Below are 24631 nucleotides of genomic sequence, written 5' to 3'. Positions count from 1 at the left end.
CATTTCACCATAGCAGATGAAGATCCTTCTGGTGTTTGTTTGTTTGATTTTTATTTTTGGTTTGTTTTTAAAAAAGAAAAATAAATCAGCCAACTTATATCACAGAACAGCCTGGGTTGCAAAGGAGCACAATGTTCATCCAGTTCCAACCCCCTGCTATATGCAGGGTCGCCAACTAGCAGACCAGAACCACATCCAGCATGGCCTTGGATGCCTGCAGGAATGGGGCATCCACAACCTCCTTGGGCAACCTGTTATGATGCCACAGAAACCCCACATGCTCCTAGGAACTGCAGATCCCATTCACACAAAGATCTTCCAACTACAATTTAAACTAATACTGAAAGCAGTCTAGCTGACAAAGACAAGCTAGAAGAGTCATGAAAGAATTTCAGAACTTGTTGAAAGTCACAAGAAGAATCAGAGAAAGCTTTCAGATTTATTTCTGTTCCTCTGGTAGGCTACAACTCATCACCTTTGTTCACAGGCTTAATAACCCACTAAGTGCAGAAGTTCTGTAAGAAGGCTGGGGGCACAGAGGTTACCAGGACAGGTCAGCAGGACGGCAGCTGACCTTCTGTAATTGGCAACTGGATTTTAGATGGCATCACCAGGCATTGCAGGCACATGCTTTTCAAGCATTTCTCACCATACCACACCACTAAAGCTTTTGACAAGTATTTGTTACAAACAGACAGACTATTGTTGCCACAGTGATTACAGCTGGACATCCCACAAAGAGCTGACAAGGGAACCCTGCTCCTGGTACAAACTCAGGAGCAGGACCCACACCAGTACCCCAATCCTGTCATTCCTCAGCCAGTAAGTCAAGCTTCAGAGTTTTCCTCTCTGGCCGCTAGGAAGAGAAATGGCATTTCTCTGGATATTGCTCCTCAGGCTGATACAACAAATACAACACTCACACTCACCCCACCCCAAAGCAGCCTTTATATCCCAGGACTTCAGAGCTGGGCTGAGCCACAGGAGAGCACGTGCCTACAGCCTGACCCTCCCTGCTGCTGCACAAAGCCCTGCAGAGCACAGACACAGCCCAGCTGCAGCATTGCTGGAAAGCAGAGACCACCAACTCTGCGTGCACAACACCACAACAGTCAAAGCAGGGCTTTCCTTTCCAAGGAAGCAGAACCAAAGCCTGAGCAGACACGGTGACTCAAGGGCACAACACAATAGCTGAAGGAAGCAGCTTCCTATCTACACTCTAAATACATGGTTTGTGTGGTATGTATCCCAATGCACAGCCACTTGCAGCTCCCACCAGCACGAGACTGACAGCGCTTTAAAGTTTCCAACAGTGCAACCTAACTTACAGCAGTACCCAAAATCCAGCACTGCCAGGAAAGCAGAAGGCACAGGTACCCCCCTGGCCTCTGTACGCAAGACTGAACTTAATTTCTGCTGGACTGATTAAGGAAGCTATGAATGCTATGCAAGGCAGACTTTATTTTTAGATGCACATATTCTTAGTGGGAATAAATCTCCCTACCCTGGCCTCAAGAATTCAAGCAGCTTTGAGTCCCTGTGGCAAACCTGCCTCCTGGACAGGTTCAGAACAATCAGGCCTAAGCCAGCAAGAGTTTACCAAGGCATTACAACTGCTGACAAAACTGCTACCTGCAGTAACAGGGCCTCAATACAGTAACTGGATTGGCTCTCAGACACAGGACTGGGGAGCACTTAGAACACTGCCATTTTGTATTGTGCAACAGGGCAGACTTCTAAGAGGCAGAAAATATTTGCTGAAATTTACAGTGCTACACTGCCTGCGTGCTTCTTGAGGAAACGGAGGGGTCAGCAACCCAACATCTGGCAGGGGAGAAGCTTCAGTGGATTCTCTTCGATGCTGCAGAGTTCTGCTGAGTTACAACATAAATGGGATACAATTGTAGGCTACAATCCAAAGGCACAGGATAGAGAGGGCTAATATGTAACCAGTAGTCAGGTGTGGCCAAAACACTTCAACAAGTTGAAACACTCCCTACTAACCTGAAGCAGATCAGGAGGAGAAACAAACTTCGCTGCTGAGGATGATAAAAACAAAACTCAAGTCCTCAGTACACATTCAGCAACTACCTTACCAGAAAAACAACTCCAAAATTACTTTAAGCCAAACTTCGGGGTTTTTGTTCTTAATATTTTTGCAGAGCTAAGGAACTATTCTCACTTCAGTGGCTGCAAAGGCTTTAAGTACTGCAGGTAGAGGATAAAACAACTCAAGTGACAATAACAGCAGCACACATTCACTGATGAGGTTCTCAACTCCTGCCAGAAAACACTATACAAATAAATCATACAATTAGCACCAAGAGTGCTATGCTAGATGTATAAATAGGATGAGGTGTTTCTCCAAAGAGGAGAGACAGGGAGAAAGTGAGTTTGCTGTGAGAAACCAGGCTATAAGGATGAATGGCCAGAAAATAACACATATAAGAGAAGAACACTCTAGAAAGAGTGTCACACAACACTGTGCACTCACTGCCAGCTAAGTGTGCTTCCTGTTTATGACAGTCACCTCACCCAGGCTTGACCCACCTATAATTTTAGTCAATGGCAAAGTAGTTACCTTAGAAACAGGAAACACTCAAGTTACATGCACTAGGAGTGACTTATCAGGGTCACACCTGTGCTGCTGCCTGCCTTAGAAGAAGCAAATTCCATTGATAGCAGATGTCACACTTCCTTCTAAAAGGTTGGACTCGTGAGTAGTTGTGAATTGGAGATGTACCTGAAAATTAATCAGAGAACCAAAGGGGGCTGGAAGGGACCTCTGGGAATCTCTCAATTCAACCCTGTACTAAAGCAGCTCACACAGGAAAGGTCTTGAAGGGGTAGGGTCTTGAATAACTCCAGAGAAGGGGACTCCACAGCCTCCCTGGGCAGCCTGTTCTAGTGCTCTATGGCCTTCAAGTACCAGCCGTGGTTTGTTTTTTTTTTTTGTTTGTTTGTTTGTTTTAAGGTTACTTCATTTCTGTTGTAAATACAGGCATAAGTCGCAGAATCACAGAATGGCCGAGTTGGAAGGGACCCCAAGGATCATGAAGCTCCAACCCCCTGCCACATGCAGGGCCACCAACCTCCACATTTCATAGCAGCCCAGGCTGCCCAGGGCCCCATCCAACCTGGCCCTGAACACCTCCAGGGATGGACGGGGCATCCACAGCCTCTCTGGGCAGCTGTTCCACCACCTCACGGCTCTCATAGTACAGAGCTTCCCCTGACATCTAGCCTAAATCTTCCCTCCTTCAACTTAAAGCCATTTCCCCTTGTCCTGCTGTTATCTGCCCTTATGAAGAGCTGACTCCCTCCTGTTTATAGACTCCCTTTAGGTCCTGGAAGTCTGCAATCACTCAGCCCAAACAAACCGCTGGTGCTCCATTGATAGCCAGAAATCGGGCCGTCCAAAGAGAACTGCTCAAACACACACAGCTATCCCAACCAGGACAGCCAACTGTTGCAGCCCCGAGGCGGTGTTACGGCTGCCGGTTCTCCTTGTGCTCCCCGGGCCCACCGAGCCGGCAGCAGCGCTCCCACAGCCAACCCTGCCGAGAGGGGACGGCCCAGCGCCCTGCGGATGGCGCTTCTCCACAGGACCCCGCTCAGCTCGTAGGAGGGAGGTGGGCAACCGGAACTCGGCCGGGCCGCCGCTCTGAGCGCCGAGCGCAGCTGAGGGAGGCGGCAACGCGCGCCGGGCCTCACGCAGCGCCGCGGGCCTCACAGGCCGCGCTCCATCCGCCCGGCCCCGCACCTCCGCCGTGCCCCCCTCCAGGCTGCTGCTCCCCCCCCCGCCCACGAACGGCTCCGGTGCCCCCAGCCCAACCCGCAGTTCTCACCTCAGAGGCGGCGGGGCCGAAGCAAGGCGGCGGGCTGCGGCCGCTCGCGCTTTTCTCCTCTGGTCTCCGCCGTTGCTCTACAAAATGGCGGACGGGGTCGCGCGCTCACGTCGCGGCCTTTCCCCTCCCCCGTCCCCTCGCGGCACGCCAGCGGGGGGTGGAGGGGGAGGGACGCGTGGAGGTTCCCGCCCCCCCCGCCCGGCGTTTCGCCAATCGGAGCGCGCCGCTCCGAGCCGTCCGACCAATCAGCGCGGCTGACTCTCGCGGAGCGTTCCGCTGTCCTCCCCCCGGCCCTCAGCGCGGAGTGAGGAAAGAACTCCGATTGGTTGAAGCCGGCCGGACTCCTTCCTAGCGTTGGGGCCAATGAGAGCGGGCGTCTGGGCTGGAGCATGCGCCCCGAAGATCAACAAGCGTTGGCCGCTCAGGTCGGCCAATCAGCGCAAGGCAGGAAGAGGAAGTGGCGAGGAGCGCCAAAGGGCGCCCGGAGTCACGGGGAGGGGGGGAAGCAGCCCCTCCACAGTGGTGCCAACCGCCTCCCCCTCCGCGCAGTGGTGCGGTCCTCCCGACCGCCTCCCCCCTACACGCAGCGGTGGTACGGCCCGCGCGCCGCGCCCTCTAGAGCCGGAATGCGGTACTGCAGCTCTCCTCCCGCCCCCCACCGCGGGTTGGTGGTGCGGTCCGTGCTGCGCGCCCCCCGCAGGCGCGCAGTGGTGTGGACCAGGGGGGCCGCCATTTTGTGCGGGCCCTGAGGGGACGGGGTGGGTGGGTTTGGGGGTCTTTGGCGCTTTCCTAGCCTTAACGATTCCATGATTCCGTGACGTTAAGCCCCCCCCGTCACTCTGGGCTGTGCCCCCTACAGCCGATCCTGCTGGCGTTTTGGGGTCCTTTCTCCCATGGGACCACACAGCTGTGCAGAAACCACATTACGCCTGCCTGGGATACTCATCACAATTCACTTTTATTGAGTCAAGGTCATCCAGGGTTGGGTTTTTGTTTTTCTTTTTGCACTTAAAAAATTACATAAAAAGTCTGTAAACAGCCGCAGGAGTGGTAAGGCAAACAGAGAAACAGCCCCGTCACCACATAACCCCAGTAGCAGGGCACGATGCAAACCCACCCCCACACAGCACTGTGAGGGACACAAAACTGAGCTGCATCTCTGGTTGCCTGCACTCCTGTGAGGACACAACACACATCCTGCAGCCCGGCTCCAGCCCACACCAGTGCAGTCTTAGCTGAGCCTGGTTTGTACCTGAAGGCCCCACAAGTACCACAGCCCTGCTTGCCTGGGCTCTCCTTCATGCTCAGAACCATGCTGCAGCTGCTGCAAAGCCAGCGGAGACAGCCAAGGTGTTTATCCAGGGATCTTTGCTTTTTTTGCATTTTGGAGGGGGTGGGAGAAAAGGGAAGGAAGGGAAGATGGGAAAAGCAAGAAAGCAAGAAAGAAAAGGGGAAACGAGTGAAAGAAAGAAGGGGGGGAGGAAAGAAAGGAGAAAAGGGGAGAGAAAGAGAAAGAGAGAGGAAGAGAAAGAAGAAGAGAAAGAAGAAGAGAAAGAGGAAGAGAAAGAGGAAGAGAAAGAGGAAGGAAGGAAGGAAGGAAAGGAAGGAAGGAAGGAAGGAAGGAAGGAAGAAGGAAGGAAGGAAGGAAGGAAGGAAGGAAGGAAGGAAGGAAGGAAGGAAGGAAGGAAGGAAGGAAGGAAGGAAGGAAGGAAGGAAGGAAAAGGAGAAAAGGAAAGGGGTAAAAAGGGGAAGGAAGGAGAGAGGAAAGAAGGAAGGAGAAGGAAAAAGGAAAGAAAGGGAAGGAAAGGGAAGGGAAGGGAAGGGAAGGGAAGGGAAGGGAAGGGAAGGGAAGGGAAGGGAAGGGAAGGGAAGGGAAGGGAAGGGAAGGGAAGGGAAGGGAAGGGGAAAGAAAATGGGGGAAAGGGAAGGAGGGAAGGAGGGAGGGGGGAGGGAAGGAAGAAGAGGAGAAAAAGGGGAAGAAAGAAAGGGGGAAGAAAGGGAAGTATGGACAAGAAAGCCCGAGCCAGAAGGGGCTTGGAGACAGCCTGTGCCTGTGATGTCCTTGCTCCCACGTGCAGCACAGATGGACTGTGTTTAGACACAACACCCACTAAGCCCAGGCTCTGGCTCCTTCCATCTCTTGTTCTCGTTCTGGGAAAGCAGGCTGGTGGTATGCTCACATAACTGCATGCTTCGTATTCCCTGAAACATGGCCTCATTTCTGGAGAGCCCAGCACACTGACAGCACTCCTCTGTTCCCAGGTGAGCACACGGCGGTGATGCAAACAGGTTTGCTGGAGCCTTTTCATGTGAAAAGCAGAAGGTGCAGAGGCTGGAGCTATCCTGGAAGAGACTGGAGGGACACAATACTTCACACAGTCCCCTCAACAATTTATTTGGGCTTTCCTTCTCATTTTCTGTCTGGATTTCTCCATCGCACCTCAGAGAGATGGGGGAAGGTGGGGAGCATTCAAATTTCAGAGCAGATTCTGGAAAGAAATGTGCATTTAGGTGAAAAGCCCTTCCCAGAGCTGTGCCAGCACCGCCTGGGAGCTGCGGAATGTGAGAGCCAGGCTGAAGCCACCTTTTGTCAGAGCACACCCATACACCACAAGCACTGTAGGGAGAGGACGAATGACACCAGCAAGCTGTACCACGGGCCGTCCTCCCACCCACTGCTGGCTGGTCACAGGGAAAGGAACATGGCAAGGACTGCATCAACGTGTCACATTCATCTTCCCACTGTCACAGGCTGGGCCATGTCTCATGTCTGCCAAGTACTGCTTCGAGACCGTACATGAGGATACGTGAACATCAATCTCTTCCTGCCTGGGAATTTAGAAACCAAAGACCAAGGGACCTTAAAGTCTCAACAAGAGCAGTTGGCTGCTGAGATTTAACTGCCCCAATCCTCATCTGCAACTGGGGAACTTCTACACCCAAAGAAACAACCAAGAAGCATAAATGAAACTATTGGGAAAGGCTAAGGAGGGACATCCCAGAACAGCACCAGCCACAGCACAAATGAGAACAATAGTGGGAACAATATAGAATGGATTCATACTGCCTGCTTTATCCCCAGAGCGTCCCTTAAGACCTACACCTGGCCCACTCCTTGGCCACGCACTCCAGAAGAACAGGATTTGAGACTAAGAGCTTGGTTCTAGCATAGTGTTTCCAGTAGGCAGATCCAGTTCACAGCACCTTCTCCAGTGAGTCTGCCAGCCCCGAGGCTGGGGATGGCAATGTAAACTTTGCTCCTGTGGTCTTCCCAATCCCCCTCCCACAAATGGCAAGTTAAAATCAGGCTTAATGCGACATTCCCACTTCCTAACAGCAAGTGCAGCCTGCTCAGAGGAAAATGGGAGGGAAAACGCCTGCTAGCACTAGGGCAGAACAGCAGGTTGGCAAGACGAGCCACAGGAAAGCAAACTTAAAGCCAAACACAGACACAGAAGAGGACAGAGGAGGTCTCACTGTCTAAGCTAATGGGTTTAAGGTGGTGGAGGAATTGCTCTGCTCATGACAGTAAAACTCACTCACTTTGAGGTGATGGGAATCAGCCGGGACCCATCGTCCCAGTGCTGCTCAGCGAGGCAGAGCTCCCTTTGCTTTCTCCCTTTCTCCAGGTGCACCATTTGTTTTATGCTCTGATCGCAGCACACTCTCACCTACTATAAATTAAAGCACTGTCCCTAGTTCCCTTTAAACAAGACACGCTGCCTCCCTCCAATGCTATGACTTCAAGCTGTGAAAGTGCTGGAAAGAAGTTCCCCCAGCACTGAGGGAAGCAGTGCGCTTTCCTGTGCAAACTCAAATGGGATCCCTTAGTGAAGCCCACCCCAGAGGGGCAGAAAGGATTTGACCTGGACGTCAGCACGGAGTGAGTGGGGTTCTCCTCCGTCACCAGGGAGTCAGGACTGAGAAGGCAAGCCTGACTGCCTGGTGTGTTAAGACAACAAGACACAAGTCCCTGCAGGGCTCTTACAGTGAAGCCCTGCGTTTCAACACTCCTCTTGGACGTTCCCAATATGCTAAAATGTTTTCTCCCTGCTCCCCCTCAGTCTGATGGGAAATCTACTTCCCCTCAGCAGCAGCAGGGTCCTGCCTGGAGAAGGGGTCAGGCTGCGAGATCCACGAAGATGGCGTTGGCAGTGGTCTGTCCGAAGATGAAGGCTCCAAGGGTGACCATGAATACCCCGTAGCCGACCTGGGCCCACCAGCTGCGGATGCACAAGGATGGAGCGCACTTAGAGGAGACCTTTATGCCCAAATCCCACAGGGAAAGCAGGGAGAGGGGAAGCTCGTTACCTGACTGCTCTGGTTTCTTGGATCTCGGAGAGTTTGGCTTGAATCAGGCAGAGCCCTGAGAGGGACAGGAGGCACATTAAACCCAGACAAGGACAGAGCAGATGCCTTGCAGACCAGGGAGCTGAACTGAGCTCCACTGAGGCAAGGGCAGGGTGGACACGTCCTCTCCTGTTTCTCTTTGCCTTCTTTCAGCTCACCGGGGATGTGCTACAGCCCAACCCCAGCCACCTCCCAGCTTGCTCTGGAAAGGGGCAGAGCATGCTGCTGCCTGATGAGATAGTTTTCCTTCAGCCCGTTCTCACCTAGCCCGCTGCTTCTCCCACACTCCCAGTTCTGGAGTAGAGACAGCAGTCAAAACCAGTTGGACCTCTTTCTCTGAAGGTCTCCTAGCTCCTATGTTCCCATCCCACCCTCTCCCTCTTTGCAATACATAGCCTTGAGACCTCCACTGACCACAGAGCATCCCAGGATGTACCTGGGAAGACAAAGATGAAGCAGGCGGCCAAGCCTCCGATGACAGAGATGACTTTGCCAATATCAGGGATGAACAGAGCCAGGAGGAGAGTCAGGAGGAACCAACTAATGGTCTGCAGCAGGCGTCTCCTCCGCTCCCGAACCACGTCCTCCTCCACCGTCACTCCGGTGTAGCGGAGCCAGAGGCCTTCCAGAACAGCCCTGTGGGCACAGAGCCATGGGAAGGAAGGAGGGTTTCCAGCAGTGCCCCCCTGCCTGCGCCAGCCCCACTGCCTCTGCTCACTCACCGGCCGCAGAAGTGCAGGATGGGGTAGGATGTCAGCACGCACAGGATGATGAAGGCCCGAGCGAGGGCGACGGGGATGTCATTGGAGGGGTAGGAAAGCAACACATCCTGGTCCACGCTGGCCCCAAAGGTCAGGAAGCCACAGACACCTGCCAGGGAAGGGCACGCTCAGCGGGGTCAGGGAAAGACCCTCCTGGATGTGCGTTCAAGGTACCTCTGCTGACCAGAGCGTCTGTCCCCAGGAGCTCACAGCTCCTCCAAGGACCACGCAAGCCACCATGGGGTCCCATCGCTTACCAGTGCCAGTATAGACAAAGAGAGCGATCACCATGGCTGCTGTCACCACTGCTCCCCACGTCTTCACCTCCGGCTGCTTCATGCTGTTAAAGACAGGCACGCTGCTCACGTGGCACTGCCAGAGACATGAAAAGAGCGAGGGAACACGTTATGGGATGAGCCGGAGCAGCAGGGAGATGCGCAGGTCCCATGTGCTGCTCAAAGCTACCTGGAATCCAAAGCAGATGGTGGGCATGGCGTTGAACACGGCCATCCAGGTGGAGGGGCTGGGGAGAGAAACGGCCACCGGTCAGAGCAGGGGCATGTGGGAACTGCTTGTTCCTCTGCTGACCTGCCCCCAGCTCAGCCACCAATTGCTCCCACCTGGGACAGAGCTTTTGCATGGATAAAGGTTTTCCCGGGATCAAAAAAAAAGAGTTGCTAAAAAATAAATGTAAGGATCCATTTGGGCAGTGAAAAAAACTGATCTTAACTCTGCTCTGCCCTAAAATCCCTGGGTCAGCCATGCCTGCCCACCCTGGGTCCAGAAATAGTCCCAAACTGTGAAGAAAGGAAAGCCACGCGGGCAAAGGAAATAACCAAAAATCACCCCAAAGGAGACCCAGATCTCTCCTTTCTGGGGTTTGATGCAGCTGTAGCAAAGCTAAAAGTGAATTGTTCTCCTCAAATCCTGTGCTGGAGGACTGGAAATCCAGCTGAGACCATCAGCATCACATCTCTTGCACGCACCTGGTAGGAATCTCCACAGGCACAAGCTCCTTGTCAGGCCAGATGTACTTGATGATGATGACTGCGGTGACATACCACGTGCCAATCACACTCAGAGAGCTGCAGGAGGGGACAGCAAGCCATCAGCATCCTGCCTCCCAGCTCCGAGGATGTCTGAGGGTCTCCTCCCAACATTTCCAGCCCCATCCCTTTGCCTGCACAGCCTGGGCCATCCCAACCCCTCCAACCAGGATGATCCCCGCTCTTCTCTTCCCCCAAGCAGGACACCAGGTGCTGTCACCCACTCTCCCCAGACCACCCCCCCAGCCCTGCAGGGCTCTCCTACCCACCTGGCATATTTCTGGAAGCCGATCTCCTTGGGGATGGAGAGGGGTAGGATGAGGAGGAAGGCAGTGATGCTGATGGTGAACTTGCGGTCCGTGTACCAGCGGGTGCTCCCTGCTTCCTCAGGCTCTGTCACCAGAGCAGCAATGACTGTGGGCACAGATAGGCCATAGAATCACAGAATCATTTCGGTTGGAGAAGACCACTAAGATCACCACGTCCAACCCCAATCCATCCCCCCAACCGCGTTGCTCAGCGCCACATCTACCCAAAGGATCACATCCTTTCCCCTTTCCAGAAGGAGGGATGCAACCCATTGCTCCTTGGGCCACTCACTCTTGTCCTCTTGGTCTCCGATGATGATGAGGAAAGCGATGCAGGTGCCAAAGGTGTAAACGGCGATGGCCACCTCACACAGCACACCTGGCACCTTCCCACACACCGCCCACACCACCTCTTGGTACGTCCGTTCATTGCTGGCCTGCGAGCAGTACGCCAGGATCACCAGTCCTCCGATGATGAAGATCAGCATGCACTGGGGTAAGGGAAAGCAGGGAGGGGACAAAGTGAGGCAGCAGCAAGCCCACGTTCCCAAATCCACCCCATACAACATCCCTGCTGCCCCTCAGAGGTCCGAACCTCTGCTTCACCTGGGGGACTTCCACCCAGGATCTCCTCCTCCCCACGGCCCCTACACGGAGCTCCACATCCCCCCCAGCCCCTCCAGACGTGGGACGAGGGCTGTCCCACCCCAGCTCTCACCATCTGCAGCGCAATGCCCGCAGCCACGCCGCCAGCCATGTTGAAGGCAGCGGGGAAGTTGAGCAGCCCGGCCCCAAGAGCAGCATTCACCACGATGAACACCGCGCCCAGCGCCGACGTGGCCCCAGCTCCGTTCCCTTGGTTCTCCTCGCTCTTCGGCACCGCTTCCACGCTGGGGCTCTGCAGAAGCCTGGCCCGTTCCCCGGCATCGGCGCTCCATTCCCAGTCCCTGTAGTCGGTGTTGATGCTCCCGGCGGCCTGAGCCATCCTCCTGCCGGCAGGGTCCGCTCCTCCCAGCGCTGTGTCCTGCTAGCGCTCCTGCACCGGGGTCAGCCGAATGCCGTGGGGCAGCGTTGGCTCCATCGGGTTTGGCGACAGCGAACAGCCAGGCTGTCACCGCTAGAAAGGGCTGCAGGAGAACGCGAGGCTGCCGAGGATCCTCCAGTAGCCCTGCAGCCTCTGTTAGAGAAGACGGCGGGGTAGGGCACAAGGACAGCGGGTGCCCCAGGGCACACAGATGCCCCAGGGAAGGAGAGCCCGCCTCTGCCTCGCTGGGTTCACGGGACGCACGTTGCTGCGGACGCGAGCCCCGCTGCGCTTCCCGAATTCCGGCCCCAATTTCTGCAAGCTCTGCAGAAGCTGCTACCCACGTGCTGCGGGGTAAAGGTCAGGCCGGGCTCAGCAAGACCCGCAAACGACCACCGCAGCGCACGTCCGGCGCGGGGCGCGCGTGGCTGCGGGAACGGCCGCGCGGTGCCCCCGGGCAGCGCCCCGTCCCCGCGCACCGCCACGCAGCGCGGACGGAGGCCGGCGGGGCTCGGAGGGGAACCCGCACGGCCCAGGGGAACCTCCGGGCCTCCCGCCCGGACCCCGTTCTGCCATCGGGCCGTTTAACCCCGCGGCGCGACGGGCGGCCCCCGCGCCCAGGCTGCACCCTAAGGGTACCCCCGGCCCCAACGGGACCCCCCGCTCACCCGGGCGGAGCGATCTCTCTCTGCGGTCCGGAGCCGCCTCCCGCAGCCGTGCCCACGCCCGTCCCTCCCCCTGCCGGGGCCGCACCGCTTTCTCTCCCCGCCCCGCCGCTCACCGCAACCGCGCCGGCGCCGCCCGCCCCGCGCAACGCCCCCCGAGCGGCTCCGGATCGGATTGAAAAGTCAGAGCGGAGCAATGAATGCGGTGAGCGCCCCAGGCCGCGGATGGGACCTGGGCAGCCCGAGCTGGGGACGGCCAGCCTGCGGCAGGGCTCGGGGCCGGGTGAGCTTTGAGGTCCCTCCCAACTTCAGCCTTTCTCTGATGCGCAGAGCAGCCCGTACTCTCATCTGCAAAAGGAGAGGATGGTTTTTGCATGGCCAGCTCTCAGACCGCTCTTGGGATCCTTCCCTCCTGCACTTAGCATCACCAGCCCTTGGGATGAAGGGAGTGGATGAGGTGGATGCCGCCGCATCCCAGGGTCAGGTTGGACACAGCCCAGCTCATCTGGGCTCACAGGGCCGATGGGATGGGGGTACAGGGTTGGGGAGATACACAGAGCCAGAGAAAGCAGTTTTCATAAGTTGTTATTGAGGGACAAGAAATCATTCAACCTCAGAGCACGGGAGCAGAGGTTGAGAGCAGTGATAGGAGTCTGCCACACACACACACACACACACCAATGCCGCTGTGAATGACACCTGAAGGAGTCCCAGATGGAAACAACAAAGCCCACAACGGAGCACATTCCAGTAGCGACAAGTCCTCAGAGCCTTTATGCTCCTCGTTAGATGGCAGCTTCAGCACTGCCCACCTCCGGGCTAAGCCCAAGTCCAGCAGCAGAGGATGGAGGAGGACAGAACCTGCAGGCAGCAGGGATAGGCTGAGTGTGGGTCACCAGATGAACCCAAACATCCCCCCTCCCAGCCCACTCTGCTCCCTGTCTGCTGCTGTTAGGGTGAGCAGCCTAGTAAAGCCTTCTTGTGGAGAAAGAAGCACAGGGATGCCTTTGGTGTGTACACTGATAGGACGCAGAGCAGTAACCTCCTACTCCCTCCAGTGCAAATGGGTGTTGGGGCTGATGGACAGAGGACAAGCAGCAGGAGATGATGTCTATGACGATGATGGGAGCCAGCAATTACGTCCTTGTTCCACAACGTGGTGCAATTTGGACTAGAGGCTTCTACAACAACTTATCTACAAGATACATTCAGCAGCAGCATTAAGTGCTGTGGTTGGAAGCGTTCTCCTTCCTCCCTTTCCCTCTCCTTCTTTGACCGATGGGGAAAGGCCAGCAGCTCCAGGGCACGCCTTTGTCTTTACTTTGTGACTTGATGGATGGCATGAGCCAGGTAGCCTACATTGCTTGATGCAACTCCTGCCACGGAGATTCGGCCGTCCTTTGTCATATAGATGGAGAACTCCTTTGTCAGCCGCTCCACCTGGGACGAAAGAGCAGAGTTCAAATTAAAGCCCTATCTCTATTCTGTTGCTGGAGTGTGAATTTATACAGCTTGCTAGAATCGAACATAAGCTGGGTGCCAGCAGAACCATCATCCAACCACCTGCAGAACTGTGGGAAAGCAAGAGCTGCCGCTCAGCTCTTGGGCAATGTGCAAACCCTGCAGATGTTCAGCCAGGAGTCACCTCAGAGTGACACTAAGTGACCATCAGATAAGCAGGATGCATTTGCTTTCAACCTCCACAAGAACATCAGGAAGCAGAGCAAGACATGGGTCCCCCATGGTTCTGCAGGCTGGGAAGATGCTCCTCTTTGAGAAGACCTGCCCCACGGGCTCATTCTGGCACCAGCACTCTGTATCTTTCTGCAAGCACCACAAACAACACCTCGAGACCAGAGGAACCACGTTTACCTGCTCCGGCTTCAGCCCCGTGAAGCAAAACATGCCAATCTGGTCAGTGATGTGCTGCCAGTTGTGGGAAGATCCCTCTTTCTTGAGGTTGGACACCAGCTGAGTCCTCATGCTGATGATCCGGTCGGCCATGCCCTTCACCTCCACCAGCCTGACAAGTCAACCCGGTTACTGCTCAGAGCACAGCAGGGATTGTGCCAACACAACTCCCTCCCCAGCTACCCAGGAAGCAAACTGCCTCCAACTGCAGGAGCCCTGCACCCCAAAAGCACCGAGTGTGCCATCAATCATAGTCCACAGGCAACCATGGAATGGTCACACAGCCATACCCACAGTTGAGAAAAGCCCACAAACTGTGAACCTCTGCTTTGGCTGGACAACTGCTTATTTATTCCACTGCTGTTGGATGCTATTACCAGAGTCTTGGCAGCTCTCGCTTCTGGAAGATCTGGGAGAGCTGGAGGCTCCCGGCAGCACTGCCCAAAGCCCACATAAAATAGTATCTGGGGAGCACTAAGGGCACCCCCCAGTGCAGGCAGACAGCCTCTGCTCCAATGCAGTGCAGCTAGGAGACATCTCTGCTGGATCATGCAAGGTGTCAGCCTGCCAAAGCAGTGTGGCCACAACACAAAGCCAGCCTTTGTTCTGCACAGCCAGCTGCTGGAGCAGCACGGGCTGGCAGCAGGAAGCAGGCTTAGGGCACCAGGGTGACATTCCTGTGTTTTAATTCCCAAGGGGCTTATGCTTCTACTTCCCCTGATGTGAAACAGCCGCAATGCCTCAGTTGTTTTTTTTTTAGCGCTCCTTTGATTAGCAGCTCCAGCAGCCTTCAATCCTAGGGAAGCTTTATCCCCCCACCCCCTCGAGTTTTCTGCCTCCATAGTGCAATGAAAACCCTTACATGCCAGGCCAGACTGATACTAATTGATGCAATCAGATCTGGGTGGGGATTTCCCTAGAGGAAAGCAGTAGCACGTGGCTCTGGCTGTAGCCTGAACTAACAGCTGCCCGCAGTGCAGCAAGCACGACACAAGGCTACCACAGAGACGCTGCCTTGCTGCCGTGAGCATTAGGAGCCCCCTCTTACCACTCCTTCCGTAGGTCAGGGGTGGTCAGGATGAGGGAGGCGATGCGGGCTCCATTTATGGGTGGGTTGGAGTACATGGGACGGATGAGGATCTTCAGCTGTGATTCAACCCTCTTGGCTTCCTCTGCATCGCGGCAGATCACCGTGAAGGCGCCCGCACGCTCTCCTGAAACAGAGGCTGTCAGGTCCCAGCTTCTGCTCAAGGATACCCAGGGCTGGGGCAGGACTCCTCCACAGAAAGACCTCCACCAGCTGCCAAGGGCTTCCTCCTGTGCTCTGTTCAATGCTACAGGCTGGGCACAGGCAGCAGTTGGAACTGGGAGGACGCGAAGCATCTCCACCAGGACACCCAGCCTGGAAGAGATCTTCCACCCCACCCACCCAACTCACCGTACAGCCCCATGTTCTTGGCATAGGACTGTGACAGCACGACGTTGATGCCCTGCTCAATGAAGTGCCGCACAGCCCAGGCATCCCTGTTGATGTCCCCGCTGGCAAAGCCCTGGTAGGCCATGTCAAAGTACACAAGGAGGTTCCGTTTCTGCCAGCAAAGAAGCAATAGTGTGACAGAGTACCCAGACAAAACTTGCAAGGAGACACCATGCATGTGAAAGATCTTCCTGCATTTTTAATACATGAGTTCAAGAGGAGTCTCCCAGTTCTATCACTGCTCACCCTCTCACAACTCTCCTCACAGAGCTCCCTCCCCCACCTTCCCAAAAGGTGCCAGCAGAAAGCCTGCTGCTCAGACAGGAGCTTTATGGGTGCCTTTGTCTGGCTCCTGCCTTCAGCACAGGAACTCCAAGGCAGGGAGTAGCCTGTAACTCAGTGATGACAAGATGTTACCCATTAACGTACAGAGATGTGGTTTTCCTATGAAATGTACAGCATCCCCAGGACACCTTCATGCTCACCTTCACCACGGATGCCAACTCCTTCCATTGCTCCTGCCGGGGATCCACTCCAGTGGGGTTGTGAGCACACGCATGCAAGAGGATGATGCTCTTCTCTGGAATTTTCTAAGAAAGACATTACAACGAGTGATTAACAACATCTGAGCACTCTCCTCAGCTGCTGAGGTGAGACTGTTGCTCCAAGACTGTTTAGATGAGCTCTGCAGATCCGCAATTCAGTGTCATCGGGCTCCTCATCACGTTTAGGTGAACAAAAGAAGCTCGCCCTTCTCCCCACATCACCTCCCTGCTTCAGGCATGGAAAGCAACTCACGGAAATGTCCTCCATGGCACCTGTGAAGTCCAGGCTACACGTTTTGGGGTCATAGTAGCGGTAAGCCTGAAGCTGCAGGCCGGCATCACGGAAAATGGGTGTGTGATTGCCCCAGGATGGTTTGGGTAGATACACATCACGGCTGAACTTGAAGAACCGTTGCTGATGAAAAAAAAGACACAGCGTTCAAACAGACTGTCCAGATTCAAGCAGAGAAAACCAAAGATTACGCTCTTGTCAAAGGATGTTCCTTCCTTCTCCACCCAGCCACTCACCAAAAAATTGGCTCCAATTCGCAGAGATCCAGTCCCAGAAATACCTTGCACAGTAACATACTGCAAGGGAAAAAGAATACAAGGCTCTAAGCAGATGCAGTAGGATACAGGGAACAGCCCAACCATCACAGCAGCATTTAACAGCTGCACAGCCCCAAACAGGGACACGGGGCTGGAGGGGCGGGCATCAGCAACTCCTGCTGCAGGGCAGGGAGTTGGACCCCTGGCAAGGTTCTGACCCCACCATGGGAAGGGCTGCTTGCTGAGGACGCAGGTATCCTGAGGTGAGCCAGCCAGCAGCTCTGCTGGGATCCACACCAGCCTTCGTGCCTCTGCTGGGTGCCCACACAGTGACCACACGTCTCAGTGCTGCCCATCCACCGCTCCCCAGCCCGCTCCTCACCCGGCCACTCTTGAAGGCCTCACTGTTTTCACCCAGCGCGAGTTCTGCTGATGCTCGGGTGAAATCTGCCAGCCCTGCGATGGGCAAGTACTCCTTGTCCATCTTCTTAGATGCTATCATGGCCTCTGCCTGGAAAGGAGGACACACATTCAGCACAGGAAGCATTACCGTGGTGAGGACGGTGGCCAGCTCAATGCTGCTTCTCCTCACATTTGCTCACTCAAAAGGGACAAAGTTTGGCTGACAGGAGCTTCCCTCCAGAGACCATAGCCCAGCAAAGCTGGGGCAGCAGTACCCATCTGGTGACACTCAGCTTTTACTACAGAGGGTGTTTGTTAGTATCAGACTGGCAGAGCCAGGGAACTGGGTGCCACTTCTGGCCCACTGTGAGTTAATGCTGCTACACAGATGCATATGCTTCTTTGCCCAAGCAAAGTCCTGCTGGACTGGGAGACTCAAATATTGTGGAGGAGCAGAAAATGTCTGCTCTGGGAACCCTGCCTGTGCTCCCAGGGCAGCAGGACACACACAGCACCAAAAAGCTCCTCCTGTGACACCACCCAGGCTGCCTGGTTGTGACACAGCTGCAGCACGTGCCGACCCGGGAAACGGAGGGCAAAGAATGGCTTTAAATCTCAAGCCAATGAGAACCAAGGACAACGCATCCTCCCTACGCCAAGACCAGGCAGTCGATGCGTGCTTCAGCTGGCAGCTATTTCTAACAGCCTGCTTCTACACACAGAGCCCCAAAAGGCTCCATAATCCCCTCCAAGGCAGTGTCCACAGCCAGCTCCTTGGGCTGGAGTTTTAGACTGGCTTAAGGACAAGCTGGTAACAAAGGCTCAGCAGAATTTTTAAGACTAATCCAGTAAGGGGACAACGTCAGCTCTTCCATCCCATGTGGGCCAGCCCAGGGAATGCCAGTTTATTCAAGAAACACCTTGAGGCTCAAAGGACAGCCGGGTTCAAGGACTGTTGTCAGTCAGCAGTAAGTTAGATTTCCCTGGATGGGAACGGGACACAAAGGGTTTATCCCCTACTGCTTCACAGCTGGCTGTACTGTGTCTCTAAAGCACTGGCACTGCTAACAGAGATAGACAGCCCTGCTCTGGGGCCAGGCTCACCTTGCGAACACAGTTCAGGACGTACGGCTTCCCGTTGTCATCCCGGTACGCTCCCACACCCAGGTTCATCTTCTTGGAGTTGGTGTCGCGCTTGAAAGCTTCGGTCACCCCCAGGATAGGGTCTGGGGGACCCATCTCCACGTGGGACCACCATGAGCTGAAGGGAAACAAGTTCAGAATCAGGCTGGAGAAGCGGGGATGGTGCTGTGCCCCGCAGCTTTCGGGTTTCTGGATCATTTGTGAAGGTGTGGATCACCACGGGGACACAAGCAGGAATGCTGTGGGTCTGGTTGGGCAGAGGGGACATGAGACCCAGTGTGTCACCTCTCAGATGGGCACAAAGAGCAACACCTTTATGTGGACCTCGACAGGACACACAAGTAGAGAGAAAAGCTCAAGGAGAATCCTGTCTTTAAGCCACGGTAAAAGACACAGGCAGTGCCTGTGGAGGATCATCCACACGAGCTGGCACTGCATTTTACTTGGCAAAATGGGCAAAGAGCCTCAGTGCATTGACCCTGAAGACACCTGGCTGCCTCCAAGCCACCAAGAGGTAGGAGTGGCCCTGCCTTCTCCATGTGCAGACAGCAGCATGTCAGCCCTGAAACTGCTGCCAGCTCCTCACGGCCCACAGGTCTGACTGCGGGTCAGTCCCACCCAGGGCACCTCAGCCAGATGCAGGCAGTCATAGAATGGCCTGGGTTGCAAAGGACTACAATGCTCATCCAGTTCCAACCCCCTGCTGTGTGCAGTTCACCAACCAGCAGCCCGGGCTGCTCAGAGCCACATCCAGCCTGGCCTTGAATGCCTGCAGGGATGGGGCATCCACAACCTCCTTGGGCAACCTGTTCCAGTGCCTCACCACCCTCTGGGTGAAAAACTTCCTCCTAATATCCAACTTAAACCTCCCCTGTCTCAGTTTAAATCCATTCCCCTTGTCCTATCAAGCACAAGTCCTCTTGCACAAAGCAATTCTTCCAAACACCCAGATGGGCTGTTTTCCCTGCCACTATTGGCTACTAATGGATATTTCTCTTCCCTGCCCCACTCCAGGACAGATGCTGGAGCCAAATGCTGTTCTGAAAGTAGCACAGGACACCTTCTTCCCCACACAAGAACTGACAAGCTCCAAAGCAAAGGCGTGCTTCCTTGCAGCCAAGCACAAGCCCTGCTCACGTCAGCAGGAGTCCCATGAGCCACCTGCCCTGCTGGCACGGCATCCTGAAGGCACAGGACTTCTCTGAATGTCAACAACAGCACACCAGGCCACGCTATAAAAATAAATCTGTCATCGCAGTCCCACGTTCAGGCCTGCACAGTGCACAAAGAGAGGTGGTTTTGCAGCAGCTCCAACCTGCAGGCAGGATTGCTTTGGGTTGGAAGGGGAAGGATGACTCCACGCAGCTCCAGCCGTCCTGACGCACAGCATCATGCAGACTCCCTGCTTGGTGAGGCATGCAGCACAGCACAGCTTGGCTTTTAGCTCCACTGAGGCAGGATTCAGCCTTGAGAGCTAAAGGAGAAACCCAGCAAGCCAGCTCCCATACCTAATGCTGCCCCATGACAGTTTCACAAACCTTTCCAGCCTGGAAGGGATAACGTTACATGGGAATGCTGCCCAGGTAGCTTGGGTGCCAGCATGACCAGCAGAACTCCCAAAGCCATTTCTCCTCCCACTCAGTCCATTTTAGGTCTGCCTGACCCGGTCCCATTCCAACACCAACATGCTCACGCACGCAGGCTGCTCCTCATCACAGCCCAAAGCTCACTGCCCTGCCCTGCTTCTTCCCAGCATCACAGCACTTCCAAACAAAATGCCTCTGCTTCTATTTCTGGCCAGCACCGTGCAAAAAAGGCACCGAGCGTACCCAAGGCAGAGACACCTCAGGAAGTTTAAAAATGGAAGACGCTAAGAGCGCTAATAAGCACAGAGGTAATTAAGACTGGTTAAGTGCAGGAGGATGAGTCAGTGGTGCCACCGACTCGCTGGCCCTGCGGTGCAGCCGCTCTGTGTGTGGTTGGGTATCAGGGCTGCCCTTCAGCCAGGCAGCTCACAAGAGGCTCACTGTGTTTGAGCTCCCAATCCTGCAAACACTTCAGCACGTCACCGGCTCCAACGTGGACCGCTGTAATTACCGCTGATCCTGCTGGCATTTACCTAAGCTCCAGCACCCCGGAGTTAAGTGCTTTCATCCTGAGCCTTTCTATCAGCTTAGGGAAGGTTTAGGGCTGATTTTCCCCTTCTTGGCTTGAGGATTTTGGGGTGAAAGCAGCAGAATGGCTCCTCTGCTGCTTTTGGGGAGCTGAGCTGGCAGGGAAAAGGGGAAACAGGAGAGAACAGCCCACGCTGGGTTCTTCAAACGCATCACAACACCCAGGAAAGCAGAGCCAAAGCTTTCCCAAACCCCAACATATTGCTACCCCCGCGTCCCTGTAACGTGCTGTCACTGCACTGCCTTGCACTCCATTTCTGGCAATTAAATGAGCACTGGTCTCAAATAAAGGTCAAAGTTATAAACTGCACAACCTCTCTGCCCACACACCAGGGCTGGAGGCACTTCAGTGCCGAAACCCAAGGGAAAACAAGCTGAAGCTGCACTACCTAAGGTACATCCAGTGTGAGCACAATGTGTTTCCATCCACTTCTGGACACAAGGGAGTCAGCACTGGGATGCAAAGCAGAGCTCTTGTTCCAGAAGCCTTCTGCCTTTTGGTTTGGTCGGGAACCTCATCAACCAGCAGCTCTGGTTAGAAGTATATTATATGTGGAATGTGTGGCTCATGGGCTCAGGCAGGCGCACAAAGCAGCTTTCCTCTGGGCGAGCAAGCACCCACAGGTTTCCTCCCTTGGGGGCCCATCCCCACACAGATGGATCCCAAAGCCTCTGCCAAATCCCTGCAGCAGCTCTGCAAGCCCAAGCAGGGTGGAGAGGCCAAAGGCCAGAGCAAATATTTGCAAGGGAACAACACCAAAAGGCTGCAAGCCTAAAGGGCTGCTGGCCCAGAGGCTGCAAAAAGCTGCCCATCAAATAAAGGCATTTGCAGCAGCCGTCTGCTGATCCAGTAGGGCTGAGCATTGCCCATCCCTGATGCACTTCCGTGTACCAAAGGAGTGCTTTAACTGCTTTGGATCTCACCGCCTCTGTCCTGATTTCAGCGTGCCTCCATCTGAGCACATTAAAGTGGAGTTAATGAAGATAAACAAACAGAAAACTGCTGAGCACCCCTGTGCACAGCACACGCTGCACGGAACAGCTGGAGCTGCACAAAGGCTCCTAACCTACAGCAGAGCAGGCACGGGCTGCATTGCTTTCAGGTGACCTAGATCCAATTTGCTAATTTACAGCTGTGTAGTGAACCTGAGCAAAGGAAAGCTATGGCCAGGAGGCTGCTACAGAGTGGGCACAGGACCAAGGGGTCCAAGGGCACAACCCACAGACGCAATTGTAGGCTACTACAGAGCAAGCACAGCACCAAGAGGTCTAAGGGCACAACCCACAGACGCAATAGCTGTTGATAAGAGCCAGAATGCAGTGTCTGGAGCAGCTGGGACTGGGGGTATTCACCTCACCAGGCAGCAAGGGGCTGTGCTGGGCAGAATGGGGTAAATGAGCACCTAACAGTGTTCTGCATCTGTTGCAATGAGGTAATCTTGCTTTCTTCACTGCCCCAGGCTGGGAATGGTTCCCTGCAGCCCGCCAAGGCCAGCACAGATCAGGAGGCTTTGCCCTGAATGGCAGCCAGACTCAGATCCTCCAGCATGTGCTGCTTCTCAGCCACAGGACCAAGGGATCCAAGCACAACTCATAGATGCAATACATACAGATGAAAGCCTGAACACCACAGCAGGAGCAGCAGCGCATGCAGATCCTCGTAGGGTTCCAGCTGTGCCCTGTGTCCTCGTGTCCATTCCTGTCTTCATGTCCATGTCCCTGTGTTCATCCCCAGTCTCTGGTCCATGCCTCTGTCCCCATGTTCATCCCCACCCTTGTGTCCATACCCCTGTCCCTGTGTCCCTATCCCTGCCCCTGTGTCCCCTCGCCTCATACTCATATCCCAGATCCTACATCCCTTGGCCCCATGTTCTTATATCCCTGTCCCCATGCCCATTGGCCCCATGCCCATATCCCTATCCCTATGTCCCTTGGCCTCATGCCCACATCTCAGTCCCAGTATCCCTTGGCCCCATGTCCATATCCCTTGGCCCTATGTCCCCTGGCCTCATGCCTGCATCCCAGAACTCGTGTTCCTTGGTCCCACGTCCATATCACTGCCCCCATGTCCACATCCCACCCCCATCCCCATATCCTTGTCCCCATGCCCCTGGTCCCATGTCCACATCCCAGTCCCCGTGTCTCCCTGTCCTGGTATCCATCCCTGTCCCTATGTCCATACCCACGCCCCTGTCCCGATGTCCCCATGCCTCACATCCCTATCTCTGTCACATCCCTGTGTCTCCTGGCCTCCTTTCCATTCCTGCCCCCACATCCCTGTCCCACAGTCCCACAGCACAAACCTCCTCCCACTCTCGCCCCCCCACGCGCCCTCCACGGCGGCTCCTCAAGGGCAGCGGAGGGAAGCGGGGGGGAGGGGGGGCGCCGGGCCGCAGCCAATCAGAACGCGCGCCCCCCGACTCGCTTCGCCGGCCGGCCAATCAGCACGCCGCCCCCATGGCAACCCCTTTCCCGCCCTCGAGCCCCTCAGAACAGGAACGGGTTCCCCGGCCGCAGGGACACGCTTCCTTCTCGGGAAGGACCCCTCTCGAACCCCCCCCTCCTTCCAGCCTGGCGGCACGAAAGTCGCTCCCGGTGCCTGAAGCCGCCGTCAGCCCTCACCTGGCGCGGGCGGTGGCGGCAGCGCGAAGCGGGGCGCCGAGGAGGAGGAGGCGGCTCTGCAGCAGCGCCATGGCGGTAGCGTACGGACGGCTCTGAGTGCGGCGCCGGCCCTGCTCCGCTCCGCCCCGCGCATGCGCCTTTCAACGCGCTTTGCCTAAGAGCGCCCCCTGGCGGCCGGGAGGGCTCCGTGCGTCGCGCCCCGCAGGGGGCTGGGGTTGGGCGGGGTTATACTGGAGTGCGCTGAGCAGGACTGGGCTGTGCTGGGCTCTGTACGGTTCATTCAGGGTTGTACTGAATCATGCCGGGCTGTGTGAGATTGTACTGTATCATACTGGGCCATACTGGGTCGTACAGAGCTGTACTGCATCATGCTTGGCCACACCAGGCTGCACTGCAGTGGGTCATACTGGGCTGTACTGGGCCACACTGGGCTGTACTGGGCCATACTGGGCTGTACGGGGACATGCAGGGTTGTATGGGGCTGTGCAGGACTGCACTGCAGCATGCTGGGTTATACTTGTGTTGTACTGGACACCCAGGTTTATGTTGCTCCACACCGGTCTCTACAGGGCCATACTGCACTGTGGAGAACAGTGGTCCATGCAGGGCTGCACTGGTCCTTATTGGGCTGTGGAGGGCTGTACTGCACCATACTGGGCTGTACTGCTGCATACAAGGCCACCCTGGGCTGTACAAGGTTGTACTGGAACATACTGGTCTGTACCTATCTCTATTGTACTGTATTGGATCCTGCTGGTCCATTCAGGGCTCTGCTCCCCATACATACATGGGTTGTACCAGGCAGTACAGGGACATATGGGGGGTGTAAGGGACTGAACTTCAGCACATTGGCTATATGGGGCTGCATTTATGTCTTACTGGGCCATACGAGTTTGTACTACAACACAGGGGGACATACTGGGCCATACTGGTCTCTACAGTGCCATGAACTGGACCATGCAGAGCACTGCTCCATGCAGGACTGCACTGCTCCATGTTGGGCTCTAGAGGGCTGCACTGCACCATACAGAGCTGAACTGGACTGTGTAGGATCATACTGGGCTGCACAGGGCTGGCCTGGGTCATACTGGTCTATTCTGGCCTGTATAGCACCATACAGGGCCCCACTGGGCCATGTGCTTCACCATACATACATGGGCTCTACCAGACAGCGTGGAGGCATATCAGGCTATATGGGGCTACAAAGGACTGCCCTGCAGTGTACTGGGTCATACTGGGCTGTACTTGTGTTATACTGGGCCACATGGGTTTGCACTGCATTATATGGGGATATACTGGGCCATACTGGTACAAGAACAATCTGGAGGCCTTCTGTGATGGAATGATGGCACTGGTGGATAAAGGAACAGCAACTGATGTCATCTACCTGTGCAAGGCCTTTGATGTGGTCCCACAGCACTCCTTTTCTCCAAATTGGAGAGATACGGGTTCAAAGGGTGCTCTGTTGGGTGGGTAAGGAGTTGGTTGGAAGGTCACAGCCAGAGGGTTGTGGTCAGTGGCTCAATGTCCAGCTGGAGGCTGGTGGTGGGTGGTGTCCACCATGGGCTTGTCTGGAGACCAGTACTCAAATCAGTGACACAGGTGATGGCATCGAATGCACACTCAGCAAGATTATGGTTGCCATGAAGCTGAGCAGTGTAGATGACACCATTAGAAGGAAGGGATGCCATCCCAGACCTGTGCAGACTCAAAAGCTGGGCCCATGTGAATCTAATGGGGTTTAACAAGGCCAAGTGTGAGGTGTTTTACTTGGGTTGGGGCAATCTCAGACATGTCTACAGACTG

The 24631-nt window shown here is 55.3% G+C and overlaps 3 protein-coding genes across 12 annotated transcripts in view; all 3 read right to left on the bottom strand.

The window, feature by feature from the left end:
• The window catches only part of CNOT1 (CCR4-NOT transcription complex subunit 1), a 53840-nt gene extending 49811 nt beyond the window's left edge, over positions 1 to 4029 (bottom strand). For 4 of the 9 annotated variants that reach the window (XM_085234935.1, XM_085234938.1, XM_085234937.1 and 1 more), the window contains exon 1: positions 3849 to 4029. The gene's annotated coding sequence lies outside the window, so the exon portion shown is untranslated. The remainder of the gene's footprint in view (positions 1 to 3848) is intronic. The other 5 variants (XM_085234940.1, XM_085234936.1, XM_085234943.1 and 2 more) reach the window with 2 other exon arrangements.
• A 753-nt stretch (positions 4030 to 4782) lies between these two features.
• On the bottom strand, positions 4783 to 12137 carry SLC38A7 (solute carrier family 38 member 7). 2 transcript variants are annotated; one of them, XM_085234821.1, is made up of 11 exons: positions 12006 to 12137; positions 11032 to 11490; positions 10606 to 10804; positions 10275 to 10419; positions 9946 to 10044; positions 9425 to 9482; positions 9217 to 9331; positions 8921 to 9068; positions 8635 to 8834; positions 8160 to 8214; positions 4783 to 8071 (listed from the first exon to the last, which is right to left on the bottom strand). In XM_085234821.1, the coding sequence occupies exons 2-11, from the start codon at positions 11296 to 11298 to the stop codon at positions 7969 to 7971; spliced, it is 1389 nt and encodes a 462-aa protein (XP_085090947.1). In that variant the 5' UTR covers positions 11299 to 11490; positions 12006 to 12137; the 3' UTR covers positions 4783 to 7968. The 2 variants fall into 2 exon arrangements, with proteins under 2 accessions (XP_085090947.1, XP_085090948.1); XM_085234822.1 differs by having other exon boundaries at positions 11032 to 11440; positions 12006 to 12135.
• A 434-nt stretch (positions 12138 to 12571) lies between these two features.
• GOT2 (glutamic-oxaloacetic transaminase 2) lies at positions 12572 to 22985 on the bottom strand. Its single transcript, XM_085234823.1, has 10 exons — positions 22826 to 22985; positions 17991 to 18147; positions 16867 to 16995; positions 16464 to 16523; positions 16189 to 16350; positions 15876 to 15980; positions 15352 to 15502; positions 14962 to 15127; positions 13875 to 14025; positions 12572 to 13442 (listed from the first exon to the last, which is right to left on the bottom strand). The coding sequence occupies exons 1-10, from the start codon at positions 22894 to 22896 to the stop codon at positions 13320 to 13322; spliced, it is 1275 nt and encodes a 424-aa protein (XP_085090949.1). The 5' UTR covers positions 22897 to 22985; the 3' UTR covers positions 12572 to 13319.
• Between the last annotated feature and the right edge of the window lie 1646 nt (positions 22986 to 24631).

This window comes from Meleagris gallopavo, chromosome 13 (genome assembly GCF_905368555.1).
Source record: "Meleagris gallopavo chromosome 13, MGAL_WU_HG_1.1, whole genome shotgun sequence".
Lineage (NCBI taxonomy): Eukaryota > Metazoa > Chordata > Aves > Galliformes > Phasianidae > Meleagris > Meleagris gallopavo.
Note: the sequence above shows the minus strand (reverse complement) of the source record. Positions and strands in the feature narration are given on the sequence as shown.

What these genes read in the sequence shown, in the direction of transcription:
- SLC38A7 (XM_085234821.1), bottom strand. Translation starts at nt 11,298, where the DNA reads ATGGCTCAGGCCGCCGGGAGCATCAACACCGACTACAGGGACTGGGAA. An exon ending in CCATCTGCTTTGGATTCCAG is followed by an intron (nt 9,332 to 9,424) that starts GTAGCTTTGAGC and finishes TGTCTCTGGCAG; the next exon opens with TGCCACGTGAGCAGCGTGCC. An exon ending in CTTTGTCTATACTGGCACTG is followed by an intron (nt 9,069 to 9,216) that starts GTAAGCGATGGG and finishes CTTCCCTGGCAG; the next exon opens with GTGTCTGTGGCTTCCTGACC.
- GOT2 (XM_085234823.1), bottom strand. Translation starts at nt 22,896, where the DNA reads ATGGCGCTGCTGCAGAGCCGCCTCCTCCTCCTCGGCGCCCCGCTTCGC. An exon ending in AGGCCTTCAAGAGTGGCCGG is followed by an intron (nt 16,524 to 16,866) that starts GTGAGGAGCGGG and finishes TTTCCCTTGCAG; the next exon opens with TATGTTACTGTGCAAGGTAT. An exon ending in CGGGGCTGAAGCCGGAGCAG is followed by an intron (nt 13,443 to 13,874) that starts GTAAACGTGGTT and finishes CTTTCGTCCCAG; the next exon opens with GTGGAGCGGCTGACAAAGGA.